Source organism: Mustela lutreola, chromosome 11, assembly GCF_030435805.1.
Source record: "Mustela lutreola isolate mMusLut2 chromosome 11, mMusLut2.pri, whole genome shotgun sequence".
Classification (NCBI taxonomy): Eukaryota; Metazoa; Chordata; class Mammalia; order Carnivora; family Mustelidae; genus Mustela; species Mustela lutreola.
The window spans coordinates 100,273,028-100,296,123 of record NC_081300.1 but is presented as its reverse complement, the minus strand read 5'-3'; the positions used below and the strand labels follow the sequence as shown (position 1 = coordinate 100,296,123).

Genomic DNA, 23,096 nt, shown 5'->3' with positions numbered 1-23,096 from the left:
CCCCATCTTACCATCCTGAAAGCGGAGTGAGGCAGACCTCTCCCTCCGCTCCCGGGCTACAGCATCGACTCTCTCTCCCAGGGCTTTTTTATTACGAACATGTCGGGAAGCCAGTCTGTGTGGAATAGTAATTGGTCTCCTCAAAAAATATTCCCCAGTGCTGTAGGATCTGGAGAGCCCCCTCTGTTCTACACAGAAAAGACATCTTTCTCCCAGCTACTGGGTCAGTCTGTGTCTTATGGAATCAGGGCTGAGTTGACACCCACAGGTCTGCACTCAGCCTTTTTTAGTTTGTGTGCTCTCGGCACAGGGGCACTCTGGTGGCTTCTCTGAGGGGCAGCCTGGGCTCAGTCTTGCCACGTCGCACATCTGTCCCAGCTCTGGGTGATGCCCATGCTCCACTCTGTCCGCACTCATGGCCGGGATGATGGAGTAGCACTTGGTGGGCCATGGACGGACAGTGCAGTGCAGGGGAGAGACCCGCAGCGAAGCATGCTTTAACGCTTCCGGCTTCAGCCCCTTGTGGGAAATATCCCTGCAGGTCACGTTTTAGCGAACAGAACCTCACGAACATAGCCGACTTCAAAGGTAGGGAAGGAGTGAGTCCTCGAAGGTGCCTGGAGAGGAGCTGGGAGCACGGGGCAGGTGACCGTACAGATTCCTTCCTTTACGTGGCCACTGGTCCAGCCGGCAGAGCTCGGGAAATGGCCCGTCTGTGTAACCTCCGTCTGTGTAACCTCTTTTTCGTCTTGGTTTTCTCATCTGTATAATGAGAGCCGAGGTAACGTGCATCCGGGACAGATGAGAGCCGTAGGCTGAAACGTGCTCTTCTGAGCTCTGTGAACGGGTGCTTCCAGCAGCCTGAGAGAGCGAGCGGGTCCCTGTTTGGGTTCTCACATCTCCAGCAGGGTTCTCTTGGCCCCAAAGAGACAACGAACCTGAAAGCTGGGTTTCATGAGCGAGAGAAGAATCTTTAGAAGATCTTTCTTATCTCCTCACACTCTTGCCTTTTAGGTCCTCTGATGGTTAAATGAATAGATTTTGTTATGCTCCAGGGGAAGGGAGGAGGCAAACGGGCGGTAGGAGGAGCAGGTCCCGCATCTGTGGTCATGCGTGTAGGCCGGCGGCGGTAGGAGGAGCAGGCCCCGCATCTGTGGCCGTGCGCGCAGGCCGGGGGACTGTGGGAAGGAGAAAGGGAGGGAGACGGTAGGAACAAGGGAGCTGTGTCTCAGTTTCCCTCAATGGGGCAGAAACCCGCAGGCGGGAGGGAAGAATTTTCTGCAAAGATCAGCAGGAACTCCGTGGCCAGAAAGACCTGCAGAGATCAGTCAAGTTTGGGTTCCAGAAGGAGACTGCCCCACGCGTTGGTTACGTAATGTCTACATCTTCAGGGTTTGCTGAGGTTCATCTGAGTGTCTATGAGCCTGACTCCATGGGGGTCCTATGGAGGCACCCAGGAGCCAAGTCCCCGTGTGCCCTGCAGGGGGTGGGGAAGGCAGCTGCAGGCAGGCTTGTCCCGTGTGCCAGCGGACAGTCTTCCAGAATAGAACACAGTGAGACAGACTAGGGCTCCCCGAGCCAGCTTCATTCTTTCCTTAGCTGTGTGACCTTGAGAAAAAGACTGAACGTCTCTTTGCTGCACTCTCTTCCCCTGAAGACGGGAAGAAACTTGTCTGCGCCACAGACCCTGCACAGGTATCCTCGTTTTTAGGCGAGACCCTTCCGTGATGTCCTGATTTTTCACTCCACAAGCACGTTGTGAGAAATGTCATTGCAGGCTTACCCATCTTAAGGGACGAATGGTGGTGGGTTTGGGGGATCGCGCTGAGAGCAGGGGGATTGTGCGTGGGAAGACTCGGGTCTTACGGGAGCTCTGTCCTTCCCTCTCAGTGTTGCTGCGAACCGAAAACTTCTCTAAAAACTAAAGCTTAATGATTTTTAAAAAGTGGTATTTAAACATTCCTGCTTTCAGGAATGACACGGACCCGCCTGCAGGGCCAAGCTTTCTAGTCAGTTTCCAGTCAAAGAATGTTGTGTAAACAAAATTTACTTGCCCACCATGTGTGGGTGGAAAGTGCATTAATAAAAGTCTGGCCATTGGAGCTTGCGGAGACCCCACTGTGATGATCTGGTGCAGGGGGCTGTGTTCCATCCCTACAGACCTCCAGTCCCCGGGCCTGTGCACAGGACTTTACTTGGAGACAGTCTTTACACGGTCCCTGTGGTATGCTGTCGAGCACTTAAAAATGTGATCACGGAGTAGTCTCATGATAAGTGTTCTTTTCACAATTAAAAGGTAAAAATGAAAGTGGAAAAAAAGAAACAAACCTGGGGCGCCTGGGTAGCTCAGTCACTAAGCATCTGCCGTCGGCTCAGGTTATCATCCCGGGGTCCTAGGATCGAGCCCCACATTGGGTTCCCTGCTTGCTGGGAAGCCTGCTTCTTCCTCTGCCACTCCCCCTGCTTGTGTTCCCTCTTTGGCTCTCTCTCTCTCTGTCAAATAAATAAAATCTTAAAAAAAAACAAAAAACAAAAAAACCTAAACTCACAATGATGCAAACACAATTAAAAGCCAGGATAGTGGGGAATTGGTGGCTCTTGCTTCAGGCGTGAGTGTGTCTGAAACCCAGAAATAGCAAAATTAAAACCACCAGACCGATAAAATAGCATTTAGTAAGAGTTTGTCGCACATGTAAGAAGTTTTCGGACAGGCTGCTTTCAAGTCAAACACTGATGCAGAGCAGGGGGAGTGTGACGTCACAGCATGGTTTCCCAGGAGGAGTGGGGAGGCTCTTTAACCTTCAGGAGGAGGGGGTGCACTGTGGGGTTTCCGGATGGCAGAGGATTACTTTTAGGAAGATTTCTTAAGTTTCTTTGTCGATTATCAGAGGCACTGAAAAGAAATAACCTAAGTTTTGTCTATGTTCATGAAATAAGCTGAATTTAGGGTTGCTCAAGTGGTTTACTGGATTTATTTGCTTTTGGGGGGGGGGGATCTTCAAGCTTGGTCTCTATTTTATTTTGGTTCAGCTGTTGGATTCAGGGCTTTATACCAGCACGGATCCATTTCTTTTCTCTCGTTTCCTCCTCCCCATGAGGTCACGCCTTGCTAGGTCCCTTCAGAGTGCAGTGGCTGAAGTCCTTTGTCTTCCCAAGGCTCACCTTGGGTGAAGGATGAGGCTCAGGTGTGGGATGGGGATACTCTGCCGGCGGCGCCTGGGAAATTCCCGAGCCCACCTGATCTGGTTGAACCCAACCCCTGTGACCAGAAGGAAGAAGACTGCCTGTCGTTTGGGGGTCACCTCATCTGTTTCCAGGACCCAAGGCTGTTGCCCAAAGAAGTAGAACACTTCCAAGGTAGAGCACACACCCCGTAAGCAGGTCATTGTTCGGAAGGATGTCACATGTGAACAGCTGGGGCAGTGTCGGGTTTAGGAGACACTTGCTCCCAGGGACAGTGCGCTTGCCTGTTGTCCTTCAGGGAGACGGCTTCTGCTCTGGGCCACCAACCCATCATCGCCTGCCAAGTGTTACTTTCCATTCCAGAGAGGGATGTTTGAAGGGCACATCTCTTTCTCTTTCTTTTCTTCTTTCATTCTTTCTTGCAAACCAGAAGTCTGTCTTGGAGAATGTTCTGACAGAAGATGATTTTTTGTCGAAAGAGCCATCAAGATACCCCTGGAAATGAAAGAGAATAGGAAGCAAAGAGCCCTACCAGATATTAAAACACGTCATAAGCTATTGTGTTTAAAACATGTGGGTGCTGCCTCCCGAGGAGGCAGGCAGATCAATAAAAGCAAACGCAGAGGCCAAAAATAAGCCTAAGGAGCCGACGAATTTAGTATGGATCCAAGATGGCATTTTAAATCAATGGGGTGCTGGGTGAATCATTTAATAAATAGTGCTGATGAAGCCCAGATGGGGAGAAATAAAGCCAGATCCCTCTTCCACTCACTTCTCAAATGAAAATGAATTCCAGATGGATCAAGGGATTAATTTGCTTATAAATCAAATTCCTAATAAACAATAAAAATAAGACCAACAAAAGGATAGACAGAGGGACAAAGGTTGTGAACAGACATTTGATAAAAAAAAAAAAATTATCCAAATATAAGCCTATGAAAACCGTATTCAGTGCCCCTCAGACTTAAGGAAGTACTATTTTTATTTGTCAGATCCGCAGCCATCAAAAAGGCAGGAAAAAAGGCACATGAGACCCCCTGAATGAAAGTGTAAATTGCTAGAATCTCTCTGCGTGGCAGTTCAGCGTGTTCTATCCCCATGGGACGCGGGCATCTCTTTTGACTTGGCCCTTCCTCTTTGAGACTTCTGGGCTGTAGACATGCTTGCATGTGTTTGCAGACCTCACAAGTCGTGCAAGTTCTGATTGTGGAAGCGAAGATTGGAAAGCACCCAAGTGTCCGCCAGATGGGCATGGTCAGGGAGAGGTTCGGGACCTGTGCACAATGGTTTCGTCTGTGGTTGGGAATCTCGGGTGCCCTGGGCCTCTAAACGCACATATCTACACATATGTGCATTAAATTGGGTAAAAGTGAGGGGAGGGAAGTCTTCAGTGAGAGAAACTACTTTGTATCCCTATTTGTAACATGTAGATATTTACATTGTGCCTGTATTATTTCTTCGATGAAAAAAAAATGTTACTTAAAATATTTTTTAAAAACCCAAAATACATCCTGGAAAGTGTGAGTTTGTTGCCCGGAGCTCTGGTTTTGACATAGAATGTTTCCGTTAATTAAAGAAGTATATTTAAGTAATTCCTCCAAAATACTAGTAACCTCGAGGATGGGCTAAAACAGCATCCCACTTTATTATGTGCTGTCGTGAAATTAGAGGGTTGGCTCTTAGCAAACAGTAAGATTAGATCTCTTCCCAAAGCCTGGGAGCTGCACGCAGCGCACGGGGCGTGGCGGTGCCCTGGGAACGGAGCCAAGTGCAGAAACACGAGTCACGGGGTAGGAAGGCCACCCGACTTGCTTTTCTGCTTGCTGTGTGAGGCCCCGCAGAACTTTGAGTCCTTGTCTTCCATCTCCTGTTGAAGTGCAAGGGTTGTGGGTTTTTGTTTATTTGTTTTTGCTGTGTCCCCCTCCCCCCCGAGGGGCTTTGATTTCTTGATTATTCGATGGGTGAAATGGCAATGGAGTAACACTGAGAATAGCCGGGTGCCTGGGTTTCTGTGTGAAGAGGGATGTAACATGATGACGCCCCTGATGACTGAAGTCTACTTTCTGTGGGACCCTCTCTGAAGGACTATCTCCGAGAGTTCATTACATTCAACAAGGAATAAGGGTTTTTTTGTTGCCCACGTGCTGGTTGATCCGATGAATCTACGATGGGAGAGTCCCTAACACGCAAAATGAGTGAGGCTCTGCCCTCCATCTCTGCAAGTGGGGATCTCCGCCCACAGATTTATTCCTTTAGTATCAGGAGCAAATAATATGTCCGTCATTGGGGAAATGGTGATGACATCACATGTTACTCACCTTTTGGCCCAAGATGCAATGCTCTGCTGTTCTGGCTTCCCTTCTCACTGGGTTCTCCTGAGTTGGTAGGTGGCCAGCCTGGTTACTGCTTTAAGTTATTTTATCTGCCCCTGGAGCTAGTCAAGAATAGAGACCAGGATGCTCTGGTGAATAAAGCAGCGTGTTGAATGTAATCAAGGCTGCTGTGTACAGTTGTGCAGGTTGTACACTGCTCAACTCTAGGAAGCCCCACTTCACATCATAATCTATATGAATGGTGGTTTCTGGGGTTGGTCAGTGCCCAAGCTGGGTGGCCATGTAGCAGTCCTGGGCATGATCCTAGTTATATAAATCTATAGACTGGGTGTGAATAAAGCAGTATGTAGAAGGATGATGACTAAAATATTGTTGGTTCGGGTTCAACAAGATGGAAGTTCAGGTGATTTTTACTTTCTTCCTCATATTTTTGCATAGTACACATTGTTTTCCCACAGCAAACATATTCCACCCATGTAGGACAAAAATGACAAAGCCGCCATCATTGAGAGTTGTACATGTAGGGGGTGGGGAGGACACAGACGTGGGCACATTTCTGTGTGTGAATGCCTCTGTCCCACCCTGGACCTAGCAGAGGGCACTCCCATGGCTCCTTGCTTTACTCACACACGCAGAAGGGGCCTGACTTCCCAAGTCCCAGCTAACGGAGATCACACACTGATGACGTTGGACTGTTCTCAGGCCTCACATATATTGTCTAACCAAGATGATGTCTTCAAAACTTGGGATCCTACTTAAAAGTTGGGGATCTCTGGGCCTGTCTTCAGGCCAAATGTTCGGCAACACAAGGCCTGTAGCTAGAGGTGAGGGTTGTGCCCTGCATTCGAGGTCTGTGCTCTCAGCCTGAGCTGTTGGTACTTTCTAGTGGGGACAGAGCCCTGCAGCCTGGAGCCCTGGGGATGCCCAATTCCTAAGCCATTTACTAAGAGCTGTTCACCCCTCCAACTGGCAGTGGCTCCCAGTCCCCCGAGGCCAAACTCTCATGCCTCCTTCGCTCATGCTTCTCTGCCTGCGGGTCTTGAAGATGCCCCTTTGTCTTGGGGACAAAATCCTGCCCATGTTTATCTCCTGTTCTAGAATGTACCAGTGATTCACTAACGGCAGGACATCCAAAACAGTTTGCCGTGAAGTGACCGGTCTTCATTCTAAATTTAACGCTACCCAAGAAACGGCCACATGAAAACAGATTCCCTTCTACCCCTGAAGCTGTGAAACACTCAGCTGGCAGGAGAGTTTGAGCATCTTTCCAATACCCGTCCATGGAACTCCCTGTAACATGACCTCTGCTCACACATTTATTTGTCCTGCGCTTAGAAATCAGTTCGAGTGGAACTGTCTCATGTATGTTCACCCCAAGGGCTGTGCAGAGTGATTCACTGAGACGGTAGAAAATCAGGACTTCTCAACACCTTTCTCTTAATCTCATCATTTTAATGTATCCTTTCAGGTATGTTTTCTACTATATTTACAAGTGCAACAGTCCAAACACAAAGTCAGTAAATAAATATGGCCACATTAAGGGGGAACACCGACACACAATTTACTAGCATGAGTGCTTGATAATAAACAAGTGTTGGGACCTGCTGTTTTGGATTTATTTTTGTTTTTCTTTATTTACTGATTTTTATTTTTATTTTTTTTTTATTAACATATAATGTATTATTTGCTTCAGGGGTAGAGGTCTGCCAATCATCAGTCATACACAGTTCACAGCACTCACCATAGCACATGCCCTCCCCAGTGTCCATCACCAGCCACCCCATCCCTACTCCCCTCCCCCCAGCAACCCTCACTTTGTTTTGTGAGATTAAGAGGCTCTTATGGTTGCTCTATCTCAACAGTCCCATCTTGTTTCATTTTTTTCCCCTCCCTAACCTCCCCAACCTCCCGCCCTGCCTCTCAAATTCCTCTTATCAGAGAGATCGTATGATAATTGTCTTTCTCAGATAGACTTGTTTTGCTAAGCCTGATACCCTCTAGTTCCATACAAGTCATTGCAAATGGCAAGATTTTTTTTTTTTTTTTGATGGCTGCATAGTATTACATTGCATATAAATACCACATCTTCTTTATCCATTCATCTGTTGATGGACATCTGGGCTTTTTCTATAGTTTGGCAATTGTGGATGTTGCTGCTATAAACATTCGGGTGCACGTGCCCCTTTGGATCACTACATTTGTATATTTAGGGTAAATGCCCAGTAGTGTGATTGCTGGGTCATAAGGTATAATTGCTATATTATCAACTTTTTGAGGAAATTCCATGCTATTTTCCAAAGTGGCTGCACCAGCTTGCATTCCCACCAATAGTGTAGGAGGGTTCCCCTTGCTCCGCATCCTTGCCAACATCTGTCGTTTCCTGACATTAATTTTAGCCATTCTGACTGGTGTGAGGTGGCATTTCAATATGGTTTTGATTTGTATTTCCCTGATGCTGAGTGATGTAGAGCACTTTTCCATGTGTCTGTTGGCCATCTGGATATCTTCTTTACAGAAATGTCTGTTCATGTCCTCTGCCCATTTCTTGATTGGATTTTTTGTTCTTTGGGTGTTGAGGTTTTTTTTTTTTTTTTTTTTTTTTTTTTAAGATTTTATGTATTTATTTGACAGAGAGAGATCACAAGTAGGCAGAGAGGCAAGCAGAGAGAGAGAGGAGGAAGCAGGCTCCCTGCCGAGCAGAGAGCCCGATGTGGGACTCGATCCCAGGACCCTGAGATCATGACCCGAGCCGAAGGCAGCGGCTTAACCCATTGAGCCACCCAGGCGCCCCTTTTTATGGGGGGGGAGTGTTGAGTTTGATAAGTTCTTCTAGATTTTGGATACTAGCCCTGTCATTTGTGAATATCTTCTCCCATTCTGTCAGTCATCTTTTGGTTTTGTTGACTATTTCCTTTGCTGTGCAAAAGCTTTTGATCTTGAAGAAGTCCCAATAGTTCATTTTTGCCTTTGTTTCCCTTGCCTTTGGTGATGTTCTTAGGAAGAAGTTGCTGAGGTCGAAGAGGTTGCTGCCTATGTTCTTCTCAAGGATTTTGATGGATTCCTTTCTCACATTGAGGTCTTTCATCCATTTTGAGTCTAGTTTTGTGTGTGGTGTCAGGAAATGCTCCAGTTTCATTCTTCTGCATGTGGCTGTCCAGTTTTCCCAACACCACTTTTTGAAGAGACTGTCTTTTTTACTTTGGATATTCTTTGCGGCTATGTCAAAGATCAGTTGACCATAGATTTGAGGGTTCATTTCTGGCCTCTCTGTTCTGTCCCATGGATCTATGTGTCTGTTTTTGTGCCAGAGCCATACTGTCTTGATGATGACAGCTTTGTAATAGCACTTGAAGTCTGAAATTGTTATGCCGCCAACTTTGCTTTTCTTTTCCACCATTCCTCTGGCTATTTGGGGTCTTTTCTGGTTCCATATAAATTTTAGGATTATTTGTCCCATTTCTTTGAAAAAAGTTGATAGTATTTTGATACAGATTGCATTAAACATTTAGATTGCTCTAGGTAGTGTAGACAGTTTCACAATATTTGTTCTTCCAACCCATGAGCATGGAACATTTTCCCATTTCTTTTTGTCTTCCGCAATGTCTTTCATGAGTACTTTATAGTTTTCTGAGTACAGATTCTTTGCCTCTTTGGTTAGGTTCACTCCTAGGTATCTTATGGTTTTGGGAGCAATTGTAAATGGGATTGACCCCTTAATTTCTCTTTCTTCTGTCTTGTTGTTCGTATATAGAAATGCAACTAATTTTGGTGCATTGATTTCATATCCTGACACTTTACTGAATTCATGTCTGAGTTCTAGCACTTTTGGAATGGAATCTTTGGGTATCATGTCATCTGCAGAGAGTGATATTTTGACTTCTTTGCCAATTTCAATCCTTTTATTTCTTTTTGTTGTCTGATTGCTGAGGCTAGGACTTCTACTACTTGAATAGCAGTGGTGATAGTGGACAGCCCTGCCATGTTCCTGACCTTAGGGGAAAGCTCTCAGTTTTTCCCCACTGAGAATAATATTCGCTGTAGGGTTTTCATAGATGGCTTTGATGGTATTGAGGTATGTACCCTCTATGCCTACACTTTGAAGAGTTTTGATCAAGAAAGGATGCTGTAAAAAAAAAAAAAAAAAGGATGCTGTACTTTGTCAAACGCTTTTTCAGCATCTATCAAGAGTATCATATGATTCTTGTTCTTTCTTTTATTAATGTATTGTATCCCATTGATTGATGTGCAGATGTTGAACCAACCTTGCAGCCCAGGAATAAATCCCACTTGGTTGTGGTGAATAATCTTTTAATGTACTGTTAGATTCTATTGGCTAGTATTTTGCAAGAATAGTTGTATCTGTTTCCATCAGGGATATTGGTCTGTAATTCTCTTTTTTGATGGAGTCTTTGTCTGGTTTTGGGATCAAGGTAATGCTGGCCTCATATAATGACTTTGGAAGTTTTCCTTCCTTTTCTATTTTTTGGAACAATTTCAAGAGAATCGGTATTAATTCTTCTTTAAATGTTTGGTAGAATTTCCCTGGGAAGCCATCTGACCCTGGGCTCTTGTTTGTTGGGAGATTTTTGATGACTGCTTCAATCTACTTACTGGTTATCGGTCTGTTCAGGTTTTCTATTTCTTCCTGGTTCAGTTTTGGTAGTTTATGGTCTCTATAAATGCATCCATTTCTTCCAGACTGTAAAATTTGCTGGTGTATAGTTGCTCATATGTTCTTATAATTTTCTTATTATTGTTTTTATTTCTTTGCTGTTTGTTGTGATCTCTCCTCTTTCATTCATGATTTTACTAATTTGCATTCTTCTTCTTTTCTCTTTGATAAGTATAGCCAGAGGTTAATCAATCTTATTAATTCTTCCAAAGAATCAGCTCCTAGTTTCTTTGATTTATTCTACTGTTCTTTTGGTTTCTGTTTCATTGATTTCTGCTCTGATCTTTATTAGTTCTCTTCTCCTGCTGGGTTTAGGCTTTCTTTGCTGTCCTTTCTCTGGCTCCTTTAGGTGTAGGGTTCAGTTGTGTACTTGAGACCTTTCTTGTTTCTTGAGAAAGGCTTTTGAACATTTGTGTTTTCATTTTCTTTTGTTTCCATGAATTTTTAAAATTCTTCTTTAATTTCCTGGAAGAACCATTCATTCTTTAGAAGGATGCTCTTTAACCTCCACGTATTTGGGTCAAGTTTCAAAGCATTGTGGTCTGAAAATATGCAGGGAAGGACCCCAATCTTTTGGTACTGGTTGAGACCTGATTTGTCCCCCAGGATGGGATCTATTCTGGAGAATTTCCGTGTGCACTAGAGAAGAATGTGTATTTTGTTGCTTTGGAATGGAATGTTCTGAATATATCTGTGATGTCCATCTGGACCAGATGTGTCCTTTAAAGCCTTTATTTCCTTGTTGATCTTTTGCTTGGATGATCTGTCCATTTTGGTGAGGGGGTGTTAAAGTCCCCTACTATTATTGCATTATTGTTGATGTGTTTCTCTGAATTTGTTATTAATTAGTTTGTACAATTAATACAAAGTATGCTCCTATGTTAGGGACATAGGTATTTAAAATTGTTATTTATCTTGTTGGACAGACCCTTTAAGTATGATATAGTGTCCTTCCTCATCTCTTATGATATAGTCTTTGGCTTAAAATCTAATTGATCTGATATAAGGATTGCACCCCAGCTTTCTTTTGATGTCCATTAGCATGGTAAATTGTTTTCCACCTCCTCACTTTAAATCTTGAGGTGTCTTTGGGTCTAAAGTGAGTCTCTTGCAGACAGCTTATTGATGGATCTTGTTTTTTTTAATCCATTCTGATACTTTGATTGGGGGCATTTAGCCCATTTACATTCAGGGTCACTATTGAAAGATATGAATTTAGTACCATTATATTGCCTGTAAGGTGACTGTTACTGCATATTGTCTCTATTCCTTTCTGGTCTGTTACTTTCAAGCTCTCGCTTTGCTTGGAGGACCTCTTTCAATATTTCCTATAGGGTTTGGTTTGGTGTTTGGAAATGCTTTTAGTTTTTGTTTGTCCTAGAAGCTTTTTATCTCTCCTTCTATTTTCAATGACAGCCTAGCTGGATATAGTATTCTTGGCTGCATATTTTTCTCTTTTAGTGGTCTGAATATATCACTCCAGACCTATCTGGTCTGCCAGATCTCTGGTTAGGTCTGCTGCCAACCGTTGTATGTTACAGACTTCTTGTCCCAAGCTGCTTTGGGATTTTCTCTTTATCACTGAGACTTGTATGTTTTACTATTAGATGATGGAATGTTGACCAATTTTTATTGATTTTGAGCGGGTTCTCTGTACCTCCTGGATTTTGATGCTTGTTCCCTTCACCAAATTAGGGAAATTCTCTGTTATGAGTTACTCCAGTATACTTTCTCTTCTCCTCTCTCTTTCTTCTTCTTCTGGGATCCCAATTATTCTAATATTGTTTCATCTTTTTATATCACTTATTTCTAGAATTCTCCCCTTGTGGTTGTAGTAGTTGTTTAACTTTATTTTTCTAAGCTTACTTACTTTCCACCATTTGCTCTTCTGTGTCACTAATTTTCTCTTCTGCCTCATTTATCCTAGCAGTAAGAGCCTCCATTTTTTAATTGCATCTCATTAATACCGGTTTTTCATTTCAAATTGGTTAGATTTTTATTCTCCAAACAGGGATTCTCTAGTATCTTCCATGATTTTTTTGAGCCCAGCTAGCACCTTGATAATCATCATTCTGAACTCGAGTTCTGACATCTTACTAATGTCCATATTGATTAGGTCCCAAGACGTTGGTACTGCCTCTTGTTCTTTTTTTACAGGTGAGTTTTTCAATCTTGTTATTTTATCCAGAAAAATAGATGAATGTGGGAACAAAATACTAAAAGGACGGCAACAACCCCAGAAAAATGTACAGTAACCAAATTGAAGAGACCCAAAACTGGGGGGAGAAGAAATGGAGGAGAAAAAAATATATATATATATATATTCATATTATGCATATATAAATGTACACACACACACTGGTGAATAGTACAGAGCCACACACTTTATTTTGGGTGTATTTTGGTGTGTTAGAAGAAACTACCTCCCAGAATTTTAAAGAGAGAAAAAAAAAATACACACACACACAGAGACAAATAAGAGTAAACATGATGAAGGAATAGAATATGAATATAACAATGAAAATTTTAAAAGATTCTAAAAAAGGAATTGATAAGATGAGAGTTCGGTTGAAAAAAGAAAAAAAAAGATGAAAGAATGTGATCAGGCTGGAGACTAGAACAAAGCCATATGCTAGCTTTAGGGTATATTTTGATCCATTAGAAGAAACTGTATCCCAAAATTTTAAAGAAAGAAAACCTTATATGTATACAAAAAACAAGGTTAAATACAATGACAGGATAGAAGGTGAGTATAACAAGGCAAATTTAAAAATATATTTTTAAAAAGTATTGATAAGATAAAATAGTTTAAAAAGGTTAAAATAGGAAAGAAGGAAAATTTAAAAAATAGAATAAGAAAAAAGTAATATTAAAGAAATTTAACTTTGCAAGACTAAAGGATCATGGGGGAAAAGCCATGAATTCCATGCATTGGTTTCCCCGATCTTTGGAGCTCGGCTGTTCTCCTTGATCGGCGAGCTTGGTCTCGGCCGGATGTTCCTGCTGATCTTCTGGGGGAGGGGCCTGTGGCCGCGATCGCCAGTGTCTCTGCCCGCGTTGGAACTGGGCCGGCCTTGCCAGGGGCGGGGCTAAGTCATCCGCTCGCCTTCGCGCTGGAGCTTTTGTGCCCCGAGCGCTCTCCGTAGCGCAGGGGAGGTCGGGAAGGAAGATGGCGGCGCCCAGTCTCCGGCCCGGAGGAGCGGAGAGCTCGGGGTCCCGCTCCTCATGCGCCCTCGGAGAAGAGCCGGCGGTCGCTCCCGGCTCCCTGGTCTGCGGCTGCTGGAGCTCCCCCGGCCTGTGCCCGCGTCTCTGTCTCCGCCGCGGCCTGTGGAGTCTCCACAGCCAGCGGATCCTGCCGCGAAGGACGGTGCGCGTCCCGGCGCGCTTGCGGGGTCCCTGCTGGGAGAGCGGCGCCCGCCGCTGCCGTGGGCCGCGGGTGAAGGTGACCGAGCGGGGAGCTCCGTGTCCGCAGTCGGCTTCCCCGCTCCGGACCTGGCAGCTCCGCCACTCAGACCCCCGGTGTGTCTGTGGCCCCGCGGGACCCGAGACCGCGCTGTCCCCGTGAGGCCCGCCCGCCCCGCTCAGCCCCTGGAGCGCGTCCGTCGGGGGAGCCGACTTCTGCCGTCGGATTCTGGGCTCCGCCGCTGGCCGGAGCCGGGCCTCCCGCACGGTCTTCCCGTCGCTTCGGACTCCGGCTCCGCCGTCCCGCCTCCAGAAAGTGGTCGCTTTTCCGTGCCTCGAGCTGCTGCTCTTCTTCACTTCGATCTCCTGCTGCATTCGGAGGTGCTCGGGATGGCTGGATAACTATCGAGCTGAATTCCTAGACCCAGAAGAGATTTAAGTCTCCTACTTCTCTGCCGTCCTGTTCCTCCCCCTTGTTCTGGATGTGGATTTTATGTAGGATCAGCTTTTCCGTAGTGCTGCTGCGGTTACTAGGATCGTCCCCGTGCCACAGCACAGAGACTTAGCCCCGTACCTTCCAGTGGTAGGAGGAGGGGCCCGGCATCACAGGAGCCGGGAAGAACTCCTGACTGCATTGTGAAGAATTACATGGATGTTGTTGGGCGAGGCAGGGCCTGAGCGTGGGGAGAGAGGCCAAGTGGCTCTGAGAGTAAATGGAATGTTCTGGGTCATGGGGTGTGCGGACTTGGTGGGGCAGGGGTGCGGCTGTAAACTGTTCCCGGTCAAGCAGCAGTTACACGCAGCATGTGACTGCGAGCGGTGGCAGGGAGCCTGTTGTGCATGAGGGTACACATCATGCATTCGTCTTTCCCACGACCAATGAGAGCAAAGGAGTAAATGCATGAGGAACATTTTTGATAAAAATCTTTCCATGGACCAAGAGGGGTTTTTGCTGGACTTTGAACCAATGGGGAAATCCAGTTTCCATCCGTTAACAGGGAAGGATGCTGGTCACCAGACTGACAACACTTGTAAGCATGCCTCATCTTCTGTCCTCCCCGAACAGGGGACACTCAGTGCGGGGGGAGCAGAATGACATGTGCACGGTGGTTAGCACCTGGGCTCCTAACTGTTTCGATTCTGCTACCCGATGCTGTGCTTGGGACACACAGGCATACACGTTTGCATGTGCGTGTGCATGCATGTGTATGTGTGCATATATGTGTGTATGGTATACAGTTGACTCTCGCACAACACAGGAGTGAAGAGTTATCAACTGGCCATGCAGTTGGAAATCGGAGTCGAGCTCTGAGTCCTCAGAACGTAACTGCAGGCAGCCTGCTGTTGACTAGGAGCCTCACCGATAACACATGCCGTTGATCAGCATGTGTTTCGTATGTCTTACGTATTGTATACTGTATCATTGCAAAAGGGAAGCTAGAGAAATAAAATGTTACTCAGAAACCCGTAAGGAATAGGAGATGCTTTTATGGCCCTTGCTGTATTTATTGGAAAAACCTCATGCATCAGTGGATGTATGTAGTTCAAACCCGTGTTACTGGACGGTCAACTGTGTGTGTGTGTGCGCATATATACATATATGTGTGTGTGTGAGTGTGTGTGCATGCACGTGTGTGTGTGTGTGTGTGTGTGTGGTTGTGTGTTTGTGTCTGTATACCATAACTCTGCTAAGTCTTAGAAACACAGTTTGTGTCTACGGCCATACCACCCTGGACGCGCCCGATCTCGTCTGATCTCGGAAGCTAAGCAGGCTCAGGCCTGGTTAGTACTTGGATGGGAGAAACACAGGGTGCCCGTACCCCAGGCAGGTTTTACTTGTGTCCATCCCCAGTGCAATGTGCCCACCATGGGGGAAATGATGACTCTTTTCCCTGTCACTAGCAGAGACATTTTCAAGTATGACTATGCAGCAGAGTGTCTTTGGAGATCAAGCCCCGTGTTTATCTCTGGGGTGTGAAGCTGTCAGGGTTTCCTGTATGGATGGAACCAGAAGTAGGTTATAAAACTTCCATTAATGAATGCACGAGACTCAGTTGTCAGGAGCAAAGGAGGGATTAGCACTTGGTCCAAACCCAGGGATGCCAAGCGGCGCATGTCCTATGAATTATCTTAATAGTTCCTAAACTCCGCCACTTACATCTCTGAGGTTAGTGTGTAAAAATGACTAACCCGATGAGAAGCCTCATTCAGTGTATACCATCGATGATGTCTTCGAGGGAAAACCACGCAGTTTCCTGTGAGTGTTCACACTTGGTACAAGCCATTCGGGGATCTCTCTCAAACAAGGATCCGTCCTTCTGATCAGGACGTCTGGAACGTGTGCTAGGAATGTGTCTTCTCTTAGGAAAACATACTGTGTTCATGAAAAGCAACTTCCTAGTATCCCTCACTACATTTCAGAAAGAACGTCCCCTTCGAAGCAAGGCTAGTCATTTCAGCTTCACCTTACCACCGCCGGCTCATTAGGAAGAAATACTGGGTACATCATAGGTTACATAAGCAACCACGCTCTTTCCTGAGAACCTGAGAATGATTCATGGAGGAGGCATTCTCTGAGCTCCGCATGCCCTACTTGTGAGTACCGTTTAAGAAAGATATGAGCCCATTTTCTACCGGGGAAGTCTTAGGCACCAGCGTCTCTTGTAGAATGAAAAGATCACCAAATCCAGAATGATGACCTATTTATTTAAAGCAAATTTCATTCAATAAAATTCCAGAGCACTGTAAATGGGCCAGCCCTTAGAATTCATCTCGATATAATAGCAGCTGTCCTCAGTGAATTGAACTTTTTTTCAGCCACCACATCCTGGTTGCCTGCTCTTTAATTGATTTCCCGCAAGGCAGAAATCATAGCTTATTCACCTGTGTGTTGCACTGGAGTATTTTCCGGAAAATGAGATGGCTTTCTGGCCTGTGCATTCAATTCCTAATTTATAAATGGCTACATTCAAGGTGTAGGCCTGTACGATGATTATTTAAAACCCAAAACATGCAATATTTTTCCCTCCTGCAGAAATACTGTTTTCCACTGAAGCTCACTTCCCAAAACTTCCAGCTTTCGCACCAAGGGCCACACGTGATGGTTCCTCTTCTCTTCGTAGAACAGTCGAATCAGGTTGCATGGTGGGTTCCCCGGACGCCCTCAGGTTTGGTGACCTGCTAGGACGACTCCGGACACAGCACACGGTCCTAATCATGGCGCTGGTTTGTTACAGCAAGGGACATAAAGCAAATTCAGCAAAGGGAAAAGACGCGTGGGGCGATGTCTGGGGGAGTCAGGCACAGGCTTCCAGAGTCCTCTCTCCGGGAGTCACGGGGGATGCCCCGAGTTCTTCCGCAGTGACTCCTGGCCTCCCGTGTGTCATCCACTGAAGAAGCTCAGCTGAGCCTCGAAGCCCAGGGTTTCCCTGGAGGTTTGGGCACCCCCTCCCCGTAAGCCCAGAGCCTGGATGCCAGCCAGGGGCCTCCTTGCCCATGAGGCTTTCTGGACCAGCAGCCTCGGGCCTGCTGCTGGGTCTTCTACACGATGTACTTGAAGTTGTTTGTGTGGGAAATCGTGTTCCTGGGGTTAGGGCCAGGCGTGTCCCTCTCTCTCCCCTTCCCACCCTACTTGTCTCTGCGCATGCATGAGGGTCCACAGGGGGAGGGTCGGGGTCTGTGTCCGGGACTCTGTGTCCATGTGGACACAGCAGTTTGACCTCTGAGGTTTGTCTCCCCAAACCCTCCAACCGTCTTCTCCTCAGTCATCTGCTCGCCCCTGTCGCTCCTGCTGCAGTTCCTCATGTGCCACCCAAGGGACGAGGAGGAAACAACCTGTCACGAAGATGACTCTCAAACATGAGGCCAGTTTGCACATCAGACAGTGTGCGATGCCTTGCATTTTGTATTATACATTTGCCATTGTTTTTCACTTGAAACTTCTGAGAACAAATCAGGGCTCTGCTGTGACATTCCCTCTTCCTCAGCTCGTTGGGGGGGTGACACCCCTTTCTCTTGGTGAGGAGCCTCTGGGCGTGTCCTCTCCCCCTGCCGAGGACGATGAGGAAGGAGGGCATGAATGGGTGTGTGGCCCACAAGCACACTGGCCTTGGCAGATCTGTCTTTGTGTAAAGTCCGAGTGGGTGTTCGATCTCCAGACCCAGGCTGACCAGTGTGGGCCAGCAGGGAATGTAGGTAGGACCTGGGTCAGCGGCTTCTGCACCAGATGGGGTGTGTGTGAGGCCAAGGGGAGCACCGGGCACAGTTTGAGCTGCAGTTTGGGGCCAGGGGACACCAGGGTCCTCTGCTGCGTGACACCCAGGCCCTCCCCGTCTCAGTGGAAGCTGACCCCATGGGGGTGTGTGATACTTCAAAGCATTGACACTGTAACACCGGGGAAGTGCGCCTGGTGTGTGGGTGACTGTGATGCTCAGGGGGGAGCAGTCAGGCTGTGTGGCATGAGGGGCGCAGGTGTGAGTCGGCTGGGTCTGTTCAAACCTCAGCTCCTGTGTCCCTGGGGCCCCTCGTTCTGCGCTGTGCACACACCTCGTTCTGCGCTTTGCACACAGGCAGTCCAGGTGAGACATTTGTCTGTGCCCAGCGCAGAGGGGATGGTCCGGGAACACAGTGTCGGTGCTAACTTCATTCACGTGGTTTTAATTCATTTCCTTCTCCTGTTTAGTTTTCACAGTCTGGGCGTTTCCAAGAAAGTCATTGTTTAAAAAAAAGATAAACAAACAATGAGGCCACACCACACATGAATGCAGCTGGACTTCTTCCGGCCGCAGATCGCCCGCGCACCATCCGTCGCCCCCCTGCTAGAGGTGGGAGTGACCGGGGGACAGTTAGGACAGAGCGATTGCAAGGTGGTGGCAGACACGTGATTGAATCCCGTTTAAGGCGAGCTGACACCTGCCAGGTGGCCGTGTGCAGATGCGTTCCCCACGCTCCCAGAACCAGCGGGATCCCCGGGGTTCCCCAGCGCCGTCTGAGCTGTGCCCTCGCTGTCTCCTACAGGGCCAAGGTGAAGAAGGGCGTGAGCGTCGTGGGGGTGAGAGCCAGCAGCCCTTCCGTGTGGGAGGTCACGCGGGGCACGGACCACAGCGGCAAGTACGCGCCTGCCGTCATCGTTTGCCGGAAGAAATCCGCTGGCTCGGGAAACAGGTGAGTCCCCACAGCATCCGGCGCCTCCAGATTCGCTGGGACGGAGAGCTCCGTCTCCCCTCGTGCGTTAAAAGCCCTTCTCACCGTGGTTTGCATGTGATGCCTCTCGTGCTTGTAACTCGCGCTTCTCGGGCGGGCGGATGGATGGATTCCGTCCCTCGGGAAGGGTGAGCTGTACTCACGGCGGGCCTCCTCCCGGGTTCAGCATCGCCGCGGGGCACCTGTGAGGGCGGTTCGGTGCAGGGGGGGTTTATCTACAGATGGTCCTGCACTGCCCCGCACCCCACCCCCATTGGTCTGGGCATCTCTGATACTATGGCCTGTCTCGAGAGCATTATGACATCGGCCCTGTGTGTCTCTGAGCACACATGGGGTGGGATCCCCGTTGGCCACGTAGACGTATGCGACTGTGTTTGTGCACACGTGTTGGCTGATGACCGCGAGCTGTCTGCTGTGCGACGACAAGGCTTTGAGCATCGCTCTAGAGACAAATTAAAACCTGAATCTGTGTCTGAGACCCACCCAGTTAGAACCTGTCAGCTCACGGCTGGGCAGAGAGACTCGGATGCTCAGTGGTTCCTGGTTTATTCCTGTTTTCCTGAAACCTCTTTTGTGGCTCCAGAGAATTCCTAGTCTGGTCGCGTATTTTTGCCACTTTCAGGCTGGTTGTTTTTTTTTTTTTTTTTTTTTTTTTTTTTTTTTTTTTTTGCTCTGTATATTACCGAAAATTGGAAAAATAACAAGCAGATGAATCCGAGGTACGTAACACGGTATTCCTGGTGTCAGGTTAGGTTATTAAACTTCATAGCTCAGGGTTTGGAAAAACACGTTTATTTTCCATTTACTTATTCTGGAATCGAGAAAGTGGATCTCTGCTGATGGCGATGATACAGTTTTTTGGTTTGTTATCAGGGAGCATTTGACGCCACTTGGGGGACAGTTTGATTCAGGACCCCTTCCGCCTTCCTTCGCACCTTCTGTGTTCCCGGAGCACCGAGCTCCGGGTTGTCAACCCTCGGGCTCTCACTTGCGTCCTTCCTTTCGTGCTCGGTGTTCTGTGAGTTTTTCCTGAAGATTTGCTTGTAGAGGAAATGAGCGGAACGGGAAGAAATGTGGATCTGAGTTCTGCGCTCACTGTGGAGTCACAGAATGGCACACGAGTTGACGTGATGAACTTAACCTTGTCCGCACACCCAGATATGTCTGTGCCAGTCGTGTGATTTGGGAAGTGAAGTTTAAAATCTCAGTAAAGTTTTTCTTGTGTTGTAAAGTTAGCAAAAATGAGGTAGGAAGGATGGATGGATGCGTGGACAGATACATGATAGGTAGACGGGCAGGTAGGTAGTAGGTAGTAGGAAAGCAGGTATTTTTTACCAAAAGAGGAGAAGGATTTGGGGGAAGGATCTCACCCAGTCTGTTTTGTTTTCTGCTCTCTTTCTTGCATTTCCTCTGTGGGTTATTGTTAATAGTAGGCGTTGTGGTGTTTTCTCTGAAATGCGAACAGGTTTGAACCATTTTAAACTTTTGTGAATTTTTGTTTGTTTGTTTATTTTGCTTTTTTGCTTTTGAATTTCTGGCCAAGAACTAATTCAGTTTGTCTTAGGGCCTGGAGGAGAAGTAAGGAGACGTTCCCGAGGTGCCTCACCCTCGTGAGGGTGTAAGCTGCTTTTCCTTGGTCAAGCAACGGGCTTGACCACTTCTTTAAGTGGGACACTCAGCGTCAGCAGAACACGTGGAAACACACCAGTGTGTGAGGCTTGCCATTTCTCTTCTTTTATTTCTACCCGTGTCTTCTTTCAGAAGCAAGCGCCCCCAGTGGAATAGCGCGTCATTCCTTCCAAATCCTGATGTCATGACGCCATTCCCTGTGGAGAACATGCCTTGTCCCTTCATAGATTCTGATGTCCGTTCTCTGGTTCGTGCCGTGGGTCCCGATGGTCAGGGTCAGCACACGTGCACCCATAGACATGCACACTTCTGTGCGTCTGTGTAGGTAAAATGGGATCCTGATATACCGTGTATTACATGGGTATCTGTTCACCATGTGTTTGTGTCCGTGACGAGATACTGTATCCACGCAGCCCGACTCCACAGAACTCCTCATACGATGCATGTATGGTGCAGGTGTTTAAGCACGGGCACGCATGTACGCACACATTGTCGTGGGATTCATCGTGCTGACGTGTGGATGGAGCAGGTTACGTTTGTGGAATTCAGTTCTTCCCCTATAGCTGGGAAGGCTCTGCCGAACGAGGGGGCTGCATGTGAGGCTCTCCCTGAATGTTCGTCGGCCGCGGTTCTAGAATTACACTTCATCACTGTCCCTACCTGTGCTGGGGGCTGCCTCCTCTCCAGTACACCTGTTTAAAAAAGTAAGGCGTAGAACAGGGTGTATATTGAAGGCCTGTTTGGGGGGAAACCCCAGAGAGAAGTACTTTTGGAGCAGAGGATCTGGCCACTGTGCTTTCTTCTGGGTGAGGTGCCAAGACGTTGGGGGAGAAGGCGGAATGTAAGTCACATAATCCTGTGAACCGTTTGGACCGTGCATTTTTCCCTCTGTGCATGTATTACCATTTAATAAAATGTATATAGCCGAATCGACATTTTTGAATATGATATATTCATTAGTATATCCAATTTTCTCCTCACTTCAGCATTTTTCAGTTTACTTCTGTCAGCACGGTATTCAGTGAAGACACACCAAGCTCCAGTCGTGAGCGGCCTGGGAGGAGAACCATTTCTATTTATCCAAAGAATCATCAGAAATGTATTACAGAGTGGATAGTTTAACATTAGAAGGCTTTGCTTCCGAAGTTGTCTTGCTTTATAAATTCTCCCCGCCCTCCTTGAATGTTTTTTTAGTTATTCGTAAGTGAGAATCAGATCAGAATGCAAAGAGCAATCTTAATTAGCCCGAGAGTCAAGGATTTCATATTGCTAATAATTCACCATGGATCACGAAGCCGTGTTAATGCAGTTAAGTCACGGTGACAGGTGTAATTTTATGGATTAAGGAGACACTTGTGGTAGTGATGGATTCAACAGGAAGGAGAGACACTCTCATCTGAGTTGAAATACATCCTTCCCTTTCTGGAGAAGTTTGGTTGCCGAAAACCTTATCATCATAGTATTAACATATGAATGTTATCACAGCTCTGGGGGCTCTTGACTGAGTGTTGCCAGGAAGTAGTATGGAACAGACCAGAATAATAAATGCTTTGCCCATCAGAATGCATCTTGCATTTTTAGAACCTCACTCGCACAGCACAAGGTAAACTGAGACCAGTGTGTGACGGAAGCCATTTATTTTTTATGTACTTGCTGTTCTCTACATTGAGAAGTGTTTTCCCAAGTTTGCCAGTGTTGCCGCATAAATGATTTTAGATGGTGACACAGACACGGGTTTGAATAAATTTGAATGACATTTTTTCCCATGGATGTCGGTTCTCCAGGAAGACTTCTGGTGGGAGTGCTCAACCTTGTCTGTACAACGCCTCTCCTTTGCCAGCAGATCGTAGACAGGCAAGGGTACACAGCTAGAATTTATTTTTTTTTTCATAATTATCATTTACTTGTTGTATAGGACACTGACGTTAAGTTTATCATAGGTAATAAGTCTCGCTTTAAAATGTATATATTTCAAGAACATGAACTGCCATAAAAATAATGGATATTTCAAATAGAGACAGACATGACTCAAGTCATGACTGTATATTCAAAGTGAAAATATTCTGGCATCAATAAGTGTATCTGTAACTCTGTTAGGATTATTGGATTATTTAATTTTTAATGCAAATAGGAGTGACTGAAATAGAAGTTTATTTCTCTCTCCCCCAGAAGCAGCCTGATATAGGCCAGAGCTGGTATGTTACCTCCCCAGCCCTTCGGGGTCCCAGGCATCTATCTTTCTTGCCTGGCACACTGGTGCAGGGCTTGTGTCCACACAGACTAAGATGATTGCTGGGGTACCGGACATCACATCTGCCCTATAGAAAAAGCTCTTCTCAGTTGGGTCAACTCCCTTCCAGCAACTTTCCTGGAAACCATGCCAGCAACCCCCAATTTCCTCTTGCGTCTCATCGGCCAGGACTCAGCTCAGTGGCTGCACCAGACGTCAAAGGCAAGTGGGAAACATCATTGATGACAAACACTGGTGTGTCCAGCTCACGTCCTTTTTCTGCTCCGAAGACAGAAGAACAGACCAAGTGGATCTGGCATCCCAAATCCCCTTTCTCAGCAGTTTTTAAAGGGCAGATGCTGTGGGATTTCCAGTAGGATGATAAAAAGCACATGGTACCTGGCGATCTCCTTCACTCGGCCAGCTCCCGGGGAGGTTTCCAGAG

The 23,096-nt window shown here is 46.7% G+C and overlaps 1 protein-coding gene across 1 annotated transcript in view; it reads left to right on the top strand.

Annotated features, from left to right (window-relative positions):
* The window catches only part of TMEM132D (transmembrane protein 132D), a 568,943-nt gene that overhangs the window by 253,109 nt on the left and 292,738 nt on the right, over positions 1-23,096 (top strand). Inside the window, exon 3 of the mRNA XM_059140271.1 lies at positions 18,607-18,753. Coding sequence (XP_058996254.1) covers positions 18,607-18,753 — 147 coding nt within the window. The remainder of the gene's footprint in view (positions 1-18,606; positions 18,754-23,096) is intronic.